Source organism: Mobula birostris, chromosome 9 (assembly GCF_030028105.1).
Source record: "Mobula birostris isolate sMobBir1 chromosome 9, sMobBir1.hap1, whole genome shotgun sequence".
Lineage (NCBI taxonomy): Eukaryota > Metazoa > Chordata > Chondrichthyes > Myliobatiformes > Myliobatidae > Mobula > Mobula birostris.
The window spans coordinates 46,828,674-46,845,585 of NC_092378.1; the positions used below are offsets into that span (position 1 = coordinate 46,828,674).

The 16,912-nt window shown below is 42.2% G+C and overlaps 1 protein-coding gene and 1 long non-coding RNA gene across 12 annotated transcripts in view; one reads left to right on the forward strand and one right to left on the reverse strand.

Annotated features, from left to right (window-relative positions):
* LOC140202735 (uncharacterized) overlaps positions 1 to 7,185 on the forward strand; it is a 60,611-nt gene extending 53,426 nt beyond the window's left edge. Inside the window, exons 2-3 of the long non-coding RNA XR_011887178.1 lie at positions 6,301 to 6,395; positions 6,522 to 7,185. This is a non-coding gene — a long non-coding RNA (uncharacterized lncRNA). The remainder of the gene's footprint in view (positions 1 to 6,300; positions 6,396 to 6,521) is intronic.
* Positions 1 to 16,912, reverse strand: part of LOC140202734 (DENN domain-containing protein 5B-like) — a 301,107-nt gene that overhangs the window by 62,982 nt on the left and 221,213 nt on the right. For 6 of the 11 annotated variants that reach the window (XM_072267984.1, XM_072267990.1, XM_072267985.1 and 3 more), the window contains 4 exons: positions 15,097 to 15,630; positions 10,863 to 11,094; positions 6,671 to 6,763; positions 1,870 to 2,020 (listed from right to left, as the gene is read on the reverse strand). In XM_072267984.1, coding sequence (XP_072124085.1) covers positions 1,870 to 2,020; positions 6,671 to 6,763; positions 10,863 to 11,094; positions 15,097 to 15,630 — 1,010 coding nt within the window. The remainder of the gene's footprint in view (positions 1 to 1,869; positions 2,021 to 6,670; positions 6,764 to 10,862; positions 11,095 to 15,096; positions 15,631 to 16,912) is intronic. The other 5 variants (XM_072267991.1, XM_072267988.1, XM_072267994.1 and 2 more) reach the window with 1 other exon arrangement.

The window sequence follows — 16,912 nt, forward strand, 5'->3', positions numbered from 1 at the left end:
TTAGTCATGGCACTCAGCAGATCGAGTGCTAGCTTGTCATCTGCCTTTGGCAGTATGTAAACTGCAGTCAGTTTCCAGAGAACACTCAAAGTTGAGTAGAACGGTCAAAGCATGATTGTTAGACATGCCAGGTCGTGAAAGCAATTGTGAAACAAGACTGCTACATCTGAGCACCAACATGAGTTTATCATGAAGCAGACACCACCACAATTGCCCACTACTGATGCCAATATCCAGTCCATCTGCTGGATTGAGAACCCTTTGGGATGGAACGCGGTGTCTGGAATATGGGGAAGGGGGGAGGAGGGTAGGGACAGCCATGTCTCAGGGAAACAGAGAACATAGCAATCAATTATTTCCCTCTGGTACAGCAACCTTTGCCTTCAGGTTCTCTATCTTGCTTTCTAATGGCTGTACGGCTGTACATAGGCCAGAAGGATGCTTGTGAGAGGTAGTCATATCTCCGCTGCTTCAATTTGGCCTGCAGCACCCCCCCAACCCCAAGTGACTCACTTCCTGGAGCGATGGCAGCGAGCTAGGTGCTGTACCTACATTTCTGAGAGCCAAGTTTGCCAAGTCCTATCAGCTCGTGAGGAGACTGTAACATCACTCGTACATTTAGACAATTCAAAAGTTTGTTTCTTGAAGGGAAATTACAGGCTGCAAATTGCAGTGATAACAGTTCAGAAGATGTATATCATGGCTTAACATTAGCATCTTCAGATGCTTTAAACTTAAGTTTGAACAGATCAGGGTTATCCACCTCTATAATTTGCAGCACTCCAACCCCAGTCACTTCCAGTGGAGTGTGACCGTTTCCCCAACACCAATGTCTCCTATCTGAGGTGATCTACCTAAAAACATGGAAGTACAGATAGCGTTTGCCAAAAGCCTTCCTCGGCCACATCCTCAGGTTCACTGCTCAGTTTAAGAGGTTTACAAGTGTTGCTCTGGAGAGAAATAACCACAGTAAATAAATTAGGGCTCAATAAATCAAGAAGTAATTGCGGACAGGAAAACAGTTGGTGTTTCTGGTCTGGGATCCTTCATCAGAGCTGGGAAAGAGAGACAAGTTGACAGAGAAGGTGGGGTTGGGGGTGTGGCTGGAGAAAAGGGAATTCCTCTGATAGGCTGAGAAGGTAATGTATCATTTATGGTGCTGTCTGCTGTAACCAACATGTCTCACAGCCTGGCCATATGCAACACAATACACAGACAGAGGTTTTGTCTGACTTTAAAATGCTCCTTAGCTGTCACCTTTTCATAGATGTTCAACACAAGTCCCTTTACCCACCCTAAGACTAACTTGTTTTTTCTCTCTGACCTGATGTGTTTCTCTTCTCACAGATACTGCCTGGCCTGTTGGGTTATTCCACATTTGTTAAATTTCCGATCTCCAGTATTTGCACTTTTTTCTTGATTTTCAAAGAGTGTTGTATTCTTCTCCGTCTCCCCTCCCTTTGTCTCAAACTACAGTTACAGTAAGGAAACCTCCACCCTGCCTCACCCCACCCTTGCAAAGAATACTCCATGCAGCTCTTACTAGTTGATGATGTACAGTTATCTATGTACAAAATTCCAGTGACCTTTGGGCAATGGTAATAAGATCAGTGTGCATGAACATAGCAGATGTTAAGGGAGGTTTTAGTATAAAGCATTAGCACTGTTTCAACCTGTAGCTGTTCTCTATTACGGATGCGTTAAGCAATAGGCATGGACATCTAAGAAGTAATTCCACTTGGTTAGGATGCCCATGAGCTTGAATTGCCTGCTAACATGACAAAGGAACCATCATACAAAGGGAAGGAGGAGAGAAGGGTGCTAATTCAGGGTGGAAAGGTGTTTTTCTAAAGGCACTGCTGTACTCACTTGTTGTTGCTTGGCCCTGTTGCCAGTACATCCGCCTGGAGTTTGGGGAAGAATCCTTGCTCGTACTTGCCCTGTCCGATCTTCATATCTAGCAGGTGTGGGTGGATGGCAGTGTGATCAATCTTCACCAGGCGCTGCTCAATGGCCTGAGCTGTGTGGCACAGTCACCAGGAACAGAAAATTAGTCAAAGGTCTTTCAGGAAAGTACAGAAGAAGAGAAACAAAATCTAACGTGTAGGGTGAAGATTAAATAACAATTGGAGTGATAATAAAGTTTCCAAAAGCAAATAAAAACAGATGTCAGAAATTGGAACAGAAAACACTGGAAACACTCAGCATTTCAGATAGCATCTGTGAAGAGAGTAATAGGAATAATGTTTCATCAGAAACAGTGCTTTTCACAAATGCTGCCTGACCTACTTACTATTTTCAGCAGAACCTCTTTCCAATTTACAGGACAAAGTTTTAACCGACCAAGACTCATTAGATTTTTGGAGAGCTAGGGAAAGAAAATGTCAGGCTTCCACAGTTCTAAGTTATACAGTGTTTTCCCTCTATTATTGTCTGATGCTTCACTGTTATTGCTTTGTGACCACTGTGTGAAAGAACATGAGCTTTCCTATTGCCTCTTTTGATTAAAGTCTTTAAGAGGTACAGCATAGAAACCAGCCTTTAAGCCCACTTGTTCAAACTAAGCATTGTATTTCTCTGTATTAGTTCCATAACCCCACATTTGGTTTGTAAATGTGTTATGCACTGGCAATTCAACCACTTGTTGAGATGCTTCTTAAATATTGTGAGAGCCTCCGTATCTACCAGCTCCACAGACAGTGCGTTCCAGATTCCAACCACCCTTTGGATGAAAAAACTTCTCCCTCAAATCCCCTTTATACTTCCTTCCTCTCATGTTGTATCTGTGCTTTCCTGTTTTTAACATCCTCACCATGGGGAGTAAAAGATTGTTACCATCTGCCCCCCTCATCATTTTATCTTCCTCAAATAGACACTCCTCAGCTTCCTCTGCTCTAGGGACAACATATCCCATCTATCCAATCTCTCCTCATCACTGAGATGCCCTAGTGAATCTCCTCTGCACCCTCTCTGTACCATTATATCCTTCCTATTATGTCGCAACTAGAACTGTAACAATACTCTAGGGTGGCTTAATCAAAGTTTAATTAAGTTATAACAAGAAGTCCCAGTTGATGTAAATTCTGTACCACACCTGATGAAAGCAAGGATCCCATAAGCCTTCTTCCCCAGCCTATCTACCAATGCAGTCAGTTTCAAGAATCTTGGAACTTCTGTCTCAAGGTCCTTCTGTTCCTCAACACTCCCTAAGGCCATATGATTTAATGTGTATGTCCTATCCTTACTTGACCTTCCAAAATGCTTCACTTTGTAATAAAAATAACCTGCAGATCTCACCACTTGTTGAGGATCTATATTATTTTCAGCCCTTTCTTTGATGCTTGATGCTATTAAGAAAGCAAGGAGACCTGTATGGACTGGATAAGCTCTTTAGATAGGCTACCCAAATCAAATCACAGCTGCTTGATGCAAAGTTATCTTAATGCCATGCGCTTTTTTCTCCCCAGCTAACGCTCAGTTATTGGGGATCTGAGTGATGTTATAACAAAGAAGTCAGGTGCCAACAGGGTAAGTATCACAAACAGTGCAGTGAGTCATATTCAGTAGGGTGTAGCAAATCTTTTGGCTGATTACATTCATTTCTTGATCCCAGCTCAGAACCAAGCAGAAGAGTTTAACATACTGGAAGGTCCCAACCAAATCCAAGGTCTGAGTAAAACTATCTCCATCACGGCGAGGCTGGGACATAGGAAAATTTTTCTGGGCTCTTGGTCTAGTGATGAGCAATTTGACCTTGACACTTTAGAGCATAGAACAGTAGACAGTACAGGCTTTCTGCCTCACAATGTTGTGCTGACCTTTTAATCTACTCCAAGATCAATATAACCATTTCCTCTGACATAGCCCTCCATTTTTCCATCATCTGTGTGCCTACTTAAGAGTTTTCTATATGTCCCTAATGCGTTTGCCTCTATCACTACCCCTGGCAGGTTATTCCACACACTCACCCTCTTCGTTTAAAAATCTTATCTCTGATCCACAACCCCCTGTACTTTCCTCCAATCACCTTAAAATAATGTCTCCTCGTATTAGCCATTTCCTCCCTTGGAAAACGTCTCTGGCTATCTACCCAATCTAAGCTTGTTACCATCTTATACACCTCTATCAAGTCACCTCTCCTTCTCCTTCGCTCGAAAGGGAAAAGCCCTAGCTCACTCAATCTATCCTCATAAAACATGCTCTCTAATCCAGGTAGCAATTTGGTAAATCTCCTCTGCTCCCTCTCTAAAGCTTCCACATTCTTCCTATAATGAGGTGACCAGAACTGAATACAATACTCCAAGTGTGGTCTATATAGAGTTGCAATATTAACCTCGCAACTCTTGAACTCAATGCCCTGACTAATGAAGGTCAACACACCATACGCCCCCTTAAAAACTCTATCAACTTCCACAGTAACTTTGAGGATCTGTGGACATGGACCCCATGGTCCCTCTGTTCCTCCACACTGCTAAGAATCTTGCCATTAACCCTGTATTACATTAATCACCCTCAAAACAAAAATTAAATCTCTGCTATGTGACTTATGACATACAATGGAATGAACTCACATTACTTCCTATCAGAATACTTGGATCTGGGCACTGATCCTATTTGAATCCATAATAATCAATCCCGTGAGCTCACTGGCCCGGGTCTATTTTCCTACCTGCCCACACACAAGGTGGATTCCGAAGGGCTGTTCAAATCACCTCCTTCTCAGATCACCTTAACTGCTCATTAATTCAGCAATTAATGTGTCACCTTGTTGTTACACCCCGTCATCAAAATAGATGTTAAAAAGGTTTACTGGTGCCCATGGACTTGGAAGGTCACTACCTTTTCTCTACTCTTCATCGTTAAGAACCTCCTCTTCCCAGGACATGCCACCTTCTCACTACTACCATCAGGGAGGAGGTACAGGATCCTAGAGATACACACTTAATGTTTTAGGAACAGCTTTTTCCCCTCCACAATTTCTGAATTATCCATGAACCCATAAGTACTATCTCACTATCTCCTTGCACTACATATTGATTTTTATATATTTCTTATTGTAACTTATAGTAATTGTTAAGGTATTGCTGCCACAAAACAACAAGTTTCACAACATTTGCCAATGATAATAAACCTGATTCTGATTGATCAGGGCAATAGAAGAAAAGGAGATATATTTAACACTGATTTGTTGGCTTCTGTGGAACCAATTCACAATCACACTGAGAAATGGAGGCCATCTCTTCTTCCCTTCTTCTGACACACACACACACACACTCACTCATTCCCCCCAGCCATGCATACTTTTGTGTTACAAAATCTTCACCTCCAGGGGTGTAGGCTCTTGCACCCGATCACCAACCTATTGCCCAGAGGAACACCACTCAGAGGAATAAATGGACCTAATCACCACTCAGATGAATAAATGATTGAAACTTGTCTTCAGCTTTAAAAGCAAAAAGGAAGGTGTTGCTTCAAAACCAGCAGGACAGTCTGGTACTGGATTCAGTCAGCACTTACAGGGAACCAGTAAAATTTCTATCGGCCATGCTCCATAAATCCTGATATTCCACTTAAGTTGTTTAGAGTCTCAGTTGCCGTGCAGTGAAAATACTTTTATTCTAAACTTCAGAAGAAAAGCATGAAAATAGTCCCCTAAAGTGCCTGGATGGAAATGTTTATTAATATGTGACTCACAAATTGATTACAAAGATACCATAATTTAAATGCTTTGTTATCAGATAAACACTGGGTGAAATCTCTGCATGTTGTCATTGCAATATTGAATGAATAAAGAAAGTACTTCTCCCTACTGGTAGCTAGGTTTGACAAATGGAATTCAGGAATGAAAATTTGGACATTTCTACTCTAAACTTAGGTTTGATTTTGCCCTTTATTTATTACTGGAGGGAGTGATGCTATGCATGGATGAGTGAGTAGATCATGGTTGTGCTCTGGAATGCATCAGAACACAGAGGGAGACCCAACAATGCACCAGCAACACACAGAGAATGTAGAGAAGTGAGATTGGGGCAGGTGGCAGGGAACAATTAACGATTGAAGGAGTCCCTTGGAAGACCATCACTCTCTAGGAAACCAAGGAAAGGATATTTTCTATGAAAGCTTGAAATAACTGAATCCTGCTTATTCTGTTAATAATGTCATGCAGAAAACCTCTTGGGAGATCTTACATCTAGCTAACAAAACCATGAGCCACTTTCTCAATGCTTGGCACTTCTGTCACATTTTCTCATTGTATATTGGTGTACCTACAATTCACCTGAAATGACTTTCTTCATACAGGGGCCTTGACTTTGAGCCAATATTGGACCTGAATGGATCTTGCTCTCAAACTGAGGTCCAGCCACGTCCAGCTTTCAGCAAGATTCCATCATGGAGTGAGTAGCAACTTCCTTTTGGCAAAAGCCAGTTACCTCCTGTTCTTAGCTGGGATCGTCAAGCTTAAACATGGGGAGGGCTTGAAACTAGGACCTTCTAATTTGAAAATTATTTTCTTTTGACAGATTTTTAACCAAATAAATGGAAACGGAAGAGAGGCTTGAAGTACATAATTCTGGACGTGCTTTTTGTTATCAGTGTTGTTAAACAAGAATGTGATTCACGCCATCACCCATGAAATTAGCTGTGAAAAAAGTCAGTATAAGCTTATTACATTCTCCACCATCATCCTGGCCTTCTAGGCAAAGCACGTGAGGCTCTGGTGCTTGTATATCAAAGGAGCAGTACCTTCGAGCAAGCCAACTCTCTGAGAATATATAAAAAAAAACAATTGGTATCAAAAACTTCCTTCATAAACATCCCAGGGGTCATCATAGTTGGAAAACAACTAATGCCCAGCAGGGTAAAGAGAACAGAGCCCATCCATCAGCAGAAATATCAATATAATTTTCCAATAACAAGAGGAGCAAATGAAATGCCTTGCCAGCAAATGTAATAAACTATTCACTAATGTTTGGAGCTGACAGTCACTAAAGCCCAAGATGAAGTATTAGCTCAATATTTCAGGATTTACCAAAACTTTGCCTGTGGGAGAAAATAAGAAACATTAAGGGCCACACCTCAGAGGCTACATCCCAAGTTGAAGGAGTTATTTTCCCTCATTTCCTGACACAGTTGATGGGTCAGAGGTTAACGCTACTCGTTCCCCTTTCATTTGATCTGTATTGCCAGTTGCCTCTCTGGGATTGCCCGGCTCCTGATTAGCTTTTTGCCTTTACAGTCAATGGGGCTGCTGAGGAATGAATGGGCTGCTTCCAAGCCAATGAAATCATTCAGCAGAATTGCCTGGGAAGGAGGACTCCTGACCTTAAAAGTTTTCATGAGGATGAAATGTAAAAGGATGCCAATTCACTTTAGTACCTTTTGAAGTGTAGGAACAGTAGAATCAATGCGTGGACAGCAGGAGAAGGAATCTCCAGCCCTGTTACGTACCCACCTTACCCAACTCCTCACTATGCTCTTCATTCATATGGCTCCCTTACATGAGAGGTGGAAACTTGGCTTAAATCCTCAATTGTAGATTTGTTTTTTACATTATTATAACATTCCTTCAGTGTCTGGGATGAGATTTAATCTCACAGAGATAGACATATCAACATGGCTGACATTGCAGTATCTGAACTTTTGGACAAAACAAAGAAAGTAGCACTTTAACGGAGGTGGCAGATTCAATCCTTCCTCATTGGCTGATCTCAGCCAAAGGCTGGAAATGGACTCGAGAGTCCACAGGAGGAAAGACCGCCCAGATCCTCTGAATATTACCTAGCAACCTCACAGATAAACAGCATGTAACTTGATTGTTAAAGCTGCCTCCTTAGCAGTGGGGAACTCTTCGAGGTGACCCCCCACTGAAAACTGTCCCCAGCTGAAGGGCACAGGTAGTGTCTGAGAACTTGGGTAGTTTAAAATGGAGCTTACAACAGCATGGGAAATGAGGCAAGGAACTGGCACATTAGCAAACACAGCACTTAAATCAAAATTATTAACTTATCAGAAAGAGCACGAGTTCTTCTTCAAAAATGGGTCGTTAGAGAGAGCAGAATTACAACAGCATGACAGGGAAACAGAAGAAAGAGCACTCTGGTTATTCAACACAATGGTTACCCTTTAATTATAGCTGCGTTTGCATTAAAGTGCTTTGTTTAATACAGAGCTGCAAGATGTCACAGTTAATTGAACTGCTGCACGCTTCACTGAGACAGCACCACACAGAGTTGGCATTTCAATTTGAAATGGAAATTACTGTTCCACCAAACTACAGGAAACTGGCAAGTTTCTTGAACTTTTCAGACCTTTACAATAATTTAATCACTTTGTCTATTTGTCAGCTTACCTTTCTCCTGAAGGACACACTTCTGCAAATCAGTCAAACCCCACGGGTCTTCCCAGCAGTCTCATTACCTTGGGGAGACTCCTAGGATCCCGCCCACATACACAGACTGTCGGCAATTGCCAGCTGTGAACTATTTTCACGTTATCTCAGCTCATGACACTGAAGCCAAGTATTAGGAAAGGAAAATAATGAGTTGAATGTTAATATATTGCTGGACACTCAAAGAGAACCAGTCCAAGGGACTCTACCCCACTCACATTAAGCATTCCGGGTCACAGAGACAGGCTAAAGGACAGGAGCATTTTAAACCACATTTGCAGTACCACATGCAGTTATTCATGGCACATTGTAGGAAGGATGCGGAGGTTTTGGACAGGGTGCAGAAGTGGGTCACCAGGATGTTGCCTGGATTGGAGTATATTAGCTCTAAGAAGATATTGGTTTTTTTCTGGAGCATCAGCGGCTGAGAAGTGACCTGATAGAAACAAATAATATGAGCAGGATAGGTAGGGCGGACAGTCTTCTTCCCAGCGTGGAGAAGTCAAATACCACAGGGCATTTGTGGGGGGGAGCATTGAAAGGAAATTTGAGAGGCATATTTTTTTTGAACATGGAGAATGGCACCGCCAGGGGAAGTGATAGACATAGATATGATAGTGTTAATGAGAGTGATATGATAATGTTTCAACATTATTTAAAGAGACACATGAACAGACAGGGAATTGAGGAATACAGGTGGTGGGCAGGCAGATGGGAATAGCTGACGAGGCATCATGGTCAGTGCAGACATGGTAGACACGTTCCAGTATCGTAAAAATAACAATGGACTTTCTTAAGAAAAAAGGATGAGTCCCATTGCTTATAAGCATGCATTCATCACATTACTATTAATAAAAGTATTAATTGAAATGAATCATTTTAGAAAATCTGCTTAAAGTTATTAATATTAATCTTTTCAAAAGACAAATGCAAAATAACATAATTTCTAAATAGTGTTTTTCTTGTAACTATTTACTATCCAAATAATAATGTGCACACCAGGTTGATAAGGATTTCAAAATGTATTATCCAACGTCATGTTTCTCTCAACCAGCAAGAAAGCGAGGTGAAACATTTCCTGTGAAAACATCTCACTATTCTCGAGCTGTAAAAATTCATTTGCTAGTTCATTTGGCAGTAAAGATCATCGTTATGTATCTCTTTATTATGGGTGGGATTTAAAAATCAAGGGGTGAAACTGCATGCCCTGTGCCAACAAAATGTTTGCATGTGCCATCTTGGACACACGTTCAATAGGTTTTCAACCCGTGCCCTGTGGCTTAGATGTTAATTCTCAGCAGCAATGTTGCCTGTTAATGTTTTTCTAGCTATGAAGTTATTCCTCCCTACTTCCTTCAGGAATACACCCAGAGTAAATATTTCCTTTTATCCTGCATGCATTACTGTTCTTCAAATTTCTTGCAGAAGCCTCAGTTCCCATTTCCTCTCGAAACATGTTCTCTCACCACCCCACCCAATTCTTCAGAAAGCCCTTTTACCATGCTGGATTGCCCATTCCCTTTCCCGTGCTCTAGATTTGGATTAGCCATTAGTGGAAATTACAGCAATGGAGGATCTCTTCTCATTCCAAGTTCAAACGTGCCTGTACATTCCTGTGTAAATCAGGAGCAAAAACCTTTACAGATGTCTTCCACATATTGGGCAGAGATCATGTGTAGCTTGTTAACCACCAAATGGTTGAACTGATGTCAGGTCAGGTCAAATGAAGATGTTCTCCTCTGGTCTAGATTGTCTAACATTACATTAGGCAGAGCCCACTGTGCATCAGTAAAAATGCTAACACCTGTATTGATCAGCCTTCTGTTCCTGGGGACTTGAGGCAATCCCAGGAGGACATTAACTGTCATACAGAAACAAAGAACACAGCAGCTGGGACTAAGTCATTCAGCCTTTTGAACCTATTTTTTCATTGAATATGTACATGGCTGAGTATTCACCTCACTACCATCTTCCTGCTCTCTGCCCATATCCCTTGATGCCTTAAGTGTGCAGAAATCTATCTCCTTAGATATATTATTACATGACTTTCATCATTTTCTCTGATAAAGAATTCTGCAAGCATAATACCCTCTGAGTGAAAAAGTTTCTTCTCACCTCAGCTGGAAATGTTCAATTCCCATATCCTGAGACTGCTACCAGAACACGCTCCCCCACCCAGCTAATGGAAACATCCTCTCCACATTTGGCCTGTCTAACCCTGTAAGAATTTTGAGTCACATGGATACATTTTGCAGCACAAGAAAATAGTGAACAATATTCAATAATCCCAGCTGATGAAAGCTAGGGCAAAATACAGATATTCTCCAAGGTTAACAAGACAGATCATCGTCACTTAACCTGCAGAGTTCAGTATTGTGAGCCAAGTTACTACTTTGAGATATCCTGCATAAGGCAAAAATTGTACATTGTGCTATCCTGCCCCCATTTGACCCCGGAAGATATCTGCACTCACCAGCTTCTTTCAAGATGGTGCACTTCTGATAATTTGAGGTGCGTATTGTGGGAACGCGAACATTGTAAATCTTCATTTTCTCGATGCGTGAATCAAACACTCTGAGAAGAGGGTCCTTCTCCTCCCACAATGACACAATTTTATTGTCAATGAAAGTAGCAAACATCTGTGTCTCGATAAAGTGGGAGAGGAAAGGGAGATAGGGCTCTGGCTGGTCAGAGAGAAATGAGGCCTAAAATGAAGAAAAAATCCATTACTTATTTTTTAATTCTTATGTACAATGCAAACTAACTTTCATGTGAAATTCTGGAGGAACTCAGCAAGTCAGGCAGCATCTATGGAGGGGAATAACTAATTGATATTTTGGTCTGAGGTCTTTCATCAGGACTGGAAAAGAAGGAGCCAAATTAAGATGGCGAGGAAGGGAAGGAGTACAAGCTGGCAAGTGATAGGTGAGGTCAGGTGAGGGGGAAGGTGGGTGGGTGGGGGAGGGAGATGTACAACTTACTCTCCTCATGGTAGATTCAGGTTTTTTGAGGAAGTTAAAGATCAGAAGCGTAGGTCAGGAATTGATAAAGAGAACCAACCTAAATGTGCTTTCCAAGGAAATGTTAAATCTGGGGTTCTGCTTTGAGATTGCAGTTTCAGGCATGGCCAATGATTCAAAAATTATACTGTTGGGTGCTTTGTCCCAAAGGATATTGGCTGCTTCTCAGTAAGATTTTACATGAATTCATGGGGAGGTTCAAACTCTTCTCTGAAATGAAAAGCCCTTCTTCTGCAAAGTAGTCAAATCCAGGTGAGGGTGAAAGTGAGTGAGTGGGTGGGAGGGGGAGGGAAAATGAAGTGAGAAGCTGGAAGGGGTCAGGAGGAAGAGGCAAAGGGCTGAAGAAGAAGAAATCTAATAAGAGAACAGTGGGCCATGGAAGAAGTGGAGGGAGGAGGGGAACTAGAGGGAGGTGATGGGCAAGTGAGGAGTAGAGAAGTGAGAGGACAAGTAAGAAGCTTTGGTTAAAAGCGAAGACTCAGAGACAGTCATGTTCTCAACCCATCTTTAATATTATAATCACTTGCTAGGCAAGGAGACCTATCTATAGGTGCGTGTGCTTGTCCGGGCCCATGTGTCATTACTCTACATTCATGAATGAATTGCGTTCAGCTCCAGACATCTGCTGAATTTTGTATCCCTCTGCCTCGGTGAGGTTGTCACTTAGTCACCTCCTTTCAAAGCTGAACATCCCAAATTTCAGGCAGTCTTCCCTGGAGGTTAGTCTGACGTTTCAGTCAATGTGGGTCTTGATATTGGCACAGACAACAACATTACACAGCGTAGTAGGGGCACTTGAACCAAGGGGCCTGAACAATCTTCCCAATCCCCTACAATTTCTGAGCAGTCCTGTCAAAGGACTTACCAAAGGATCCTTTCTGTTTCAAGAATTCTAATTAATTTTGTTTCAAACACATTTTCCGACATTGCTTTGCAGATGATAGCAACGTAAGTAAAAAAAAACATCTTCTCTCAGTTGATGTAAAGTAACCCTCATGCCAATGCAAACAGATTTTCCCCAATGCATTCTCTCATAACACTTCATCATCTCTTTTGCCAACATTGGTAATCTCTAACCAGATTAACCCCTTCTCCTTCTTTCTGCTATTCTGATATGCGGGACTGCTGGTTTGCAAAACTATAAAACTCAGTAAGCTCATGAAAGACTAGCTGAGTGGGGAAAAGGACAAATTATTTAAAAAATGTATTTAGTAGATACATAATTTTTAAAAAGCATAAATTAGCAGAACAATAGAGTCACTGCACATATTAGCCCATTTTGTAATTGGAAGAGTGACAATGTGTTTTAATGTAACAGAATTCTGTCTTTACATCTGGAGTTTGTAAAATCAACAAGGGAGGCAAAAAAAAACTACAGATGCTGGAAATCTGAAAATAAAACAAGGAATGCCGGAGGTCATCGGCCGGTCAAACAGTGGCACAAGAATGCAAGCAGTAGGAGCAGACCTCCAGGCCTCTCAAGCCTATGCCACTATTCAATAGGATCATGACTGACCAACCCCAGCCTTCTAGTCCTCTTCTGTTCCAGACACCTGTAGCCCTCAATTCCCTCACCTTTCAAAAATTTATTTACCTCCACTTTAAATACCTCCTGTGAGCTCACCTCCACAGTACCTCTGGGTAGAAAATTTCTAAGATTTACCACTCTCTCAGAAATTCCGTAACACTTCATAAATGATTTCTCTCTTCTAACTATGTATCTTGTTTGAAACTTTCTCTTGGTTGGAAACATCTTAAGATCCATCCTGTCAAGGTCCTTAGGATCTTATAAACTTCTGATCTGCCCGATCTTCTGTGCTGTATCCTTTGAGTCACTTCCAATACTGGCATATGCTTTCTTAAATAAGAGGACCAAAATGGTACACATTTGAAAGAGAAACATCAAGTTAGCATTCTGGTTTGATGATCTTGTGATCTGATGAATATTCATACTTGGTCCTTGTTTGAGGGATCCGATGATAATGTCAAGTTATTTAAGTGTTTGCCCATTCTTGTGAACAGGAGTAGGATGGCATCCTACACTTCAGGATACTTTTGGTTTGTCATCAACTCAATTACTTTGCTGGGTGTCATGCAGCTAATGAGGGATGGAGGGATGGAGTACTGGTCAGAAGTGGACAGTTAAGTCTTCATAGGATGGTGCCTGGGATGGTGCATTTCAGTTCTGGAGAAAGACTGGATAAGTGTGGTATGTTTCCCACATTACAGAAAAGACTGAGGGGGAAATTAATTGAGGTGTACAAAATAATGAAGTGTGCAGTTAGGGTAGATGATGAGAATTTTCCCTATAATAAGACGTCTAATATCATTGGGAATATATTTCAGACAAGGAATAAGGGAGTCAGAGGGAATCACAGGAAAATATTTTAACCTAAAGGGTGGATGCAATCTCAAACTGCTTGAGGAAGTAATGACAGCAGGTACACTCACAACATTTAACACAAGTATCTGAACGAGCACTTGAGTCGCCAAAGTATAGAATTTTATGAACCAACTTCTGGTAAATAGGATTTGTATAGATCTGCACTTGGTCATCGTGGGCTGAATTCTGTGTTATGTAGTTCTAAGCAAGAGAGAATTTTGTAAAGATTGGGCCATCAGGAGACTAGTCACCGGAATACCCAAGAGCATTGACCTCAGCAAAGAAGCTTTTACTGATAATAATGTTGGAAACTAGACCGGTTGTAGCTAAATTCTCATTGACCCAGGCCACGCCTCTGCAGCAGATGTCATCAGAGCGTCAACAACACAGGATTGCTGGCACACACAAAAAAAAACTTACTATAGCGAAGAGGAACTTTCAGGAGTTGTGACAGTCAGCAGCATTATTGCAATTGGTATCTGGCTCCCTGCCACAAATGTGTTTGTGTTCTTTCAATCCCCTTCAGCTAAGCATGTTGACAGGATCTTGCAGTCCTCCTCCAGCCTTCCTCCACTTCAAGTATGAAAACTGCATCTGGTGATACTGAAGCAGAACCGTGGTCCAGCTAATAGAGCTGCAGCCTCACACCCGGGTTTAATTCAGACTCTGGTGAAGCCTGTGTGCATTCTGTTCATTCTTGCTGTGATTGCATGGGTTTCTTCCCACATTCCAAAAGACGTTATTTGACTACTGTAAATTGCCCCATGTGCTAGTGAGTGATAAATCTTGAGAGAGTTGATTAGGGGAGCCTAGGACAAGACAGCATGACTTCAGGATTGAAGGATGTCCAATTAGAACAGAGATGTGGAGAAACTACTTTGGTCAGAGGGTGGTAAATCTGTGGAATTTGTTGCCATGAGTGGCTGTGGAGGCCAAGACACTGGGTGTATTTAGGGCAGAGATAGATAGGTTCTTGATTAGCCAGGGCATCAAAGGGATGGGGAGAAGGCAGGAGAGTGGGGATGACTGGAAGAATTGGATCAGCCCATAATTGAATGGCAGAGCAGATTCGACGGGCTGAATGGCGTACTTCTGCTCCTATATCTTATGGTGTTATGGAAAGTTGAGAGAGTAATAAAATTGGGGTTAACGTAGGATTAAGGGGTGGTTGATGGACACAGTAGGGTGAAGGACCCATGTCCCTATTGTGTGTCTATAAGTGGCTGGCTGCACCTTTGGTAGCATCAAAGACCAAATACTCCAGCACTTTAACACAGGAGGGAAGGGGGTAGGAGGAGGGGTACCTTGTCAAAATTCTGCATCTGCTCTCGATTGGTCAGCCATGACTCCATATCCTGTGTGGGCTGGATGACGAAGGCCTCATAATCAGCGAACATCTGGGTGAAACGCTTGGCGAAGACTTCGCGGAGTTGCACAGTTAGCTTGTAATCCCGCAGCTCTTCCTCGCTGCACTGGCACCTGGAGTCCTTCTCCTTCTCCGGGAGCACCGCGATTTCCATCTTCTCCACGGCTACCCCCGTCCGCTTTGCCAGAGCCTGAAGCCGTGCCAGGGTCTCGTTTCCCTTCAGCAGTTCATACATGTTGATGGTGGTACTGGTCAGGTTCCCGTTCTTCTTGTCGTTGGCCAGCTCATCCAATACCAGGTTCTTCAGCTCACTGGCACTCTCGCTACAGTGCAAGTTCCCTTCGGGAGGAATCCCAAACTGGAGCAGCACCTCTGAGATCTCCTGGATGAACTCCAGCTTGTTTGGGAACTGTGGGAAATCCTCCGGCAGGTCAATGAAGTGGTTGTCAATGTCCACGAAGCACAGATTTGCCTACAAGACAGATAAAAGGAAGGGTAATTAACAGCTTTGCACTGAATCACAGGAATTGGCTAGTTAAATGGCTGCTGCAAGTCACTCCTTTGGTTGAGAGTGGGTGGTAGAATCTGTGGAGGGGGCAATGAATCGATGGAAGGGAATAACTGCAAGGAACATTTATTGGGGACTGGGATTGCTTGGTGAGCAGACTTGATGGGCTGAAATAGGCTCCTTCTATATTGTCAGGATACATGGAGATGGTTGTATGTTCGGGTCTCGCTCTAGAAGCTTGAGCGTGTAATCCAGGTTGACTCTCCAGTGTGGCACTGAGAGAGCACATATCCCTGGCAGAAGAGCTACCTCACAATGGACCATCTCCAGCACAAAAAGATTACATGTCGCAATTTCAAGAGCGGCAGCAATTTTACTGGTACCTTGACTGACATTTATACCTCAACCATTATTAACAGAGGAGATTATTTGGTCATTATCATGCTTCTGCTTGTAGTGCCTCTCCGTGCACAGTGCCCCTTATGTTTCTGGACATTGCACATCGTTGCATATCAAAGCAGCTTCTGAGCACTAAAACGTAATCTCCCTTAGTATACAAGAATACAACTTGGAAAGCTAGATTCTTTTCACCACTGGGATACTGGAAAACAAAGCTTAAATCCAGTGGGAAACATTTATATCTCTTTCCCTACTGAAAGCTGACACTCTTTGCTGGTCCAGATACAGGGACTTTGAGCAGTATTTCTCCCAAATATCCATTACACTTGCCGATTTTTGATACAGCGGTTCAGCAGAGCTTTCAGCAACACAGAGATTACATCTGAATTGGTTTCTGCCTTCTTCTAGCATCCACAGACGTACATTTGCTGTTGAGATCAAGAGATCACCATCAATAATTTGAGGAGGCAGAGGTACAAGCTTCACACAAGACCATGAGTCCCAAAGCAACTGTACAGCATCCTATCTCCACCTAACATAAAACACTCAAGCACTTCATAAGAATGTGTGCAATTTATGAAAATATTGATCCTCAAATTCACTTCCCCCAGATACACTGCTCACTATCAATATGTTGGGCAATCTATTTGAAACCCATGCAGACCTCAGTGTGGAAAGTATGCTGGAAGAATCTCACATGTTCGTTTGTGCTTGCAGTCATTCATTTTGGTAATAAATTTACTTTGAACTTGCTTTACCATGATGGGTACCAGGCCCTCACTGTGATCAAGGATTAAGGATCAACTTTATTCACCATATACATTTACAAATATTAGGAAATTGTAGC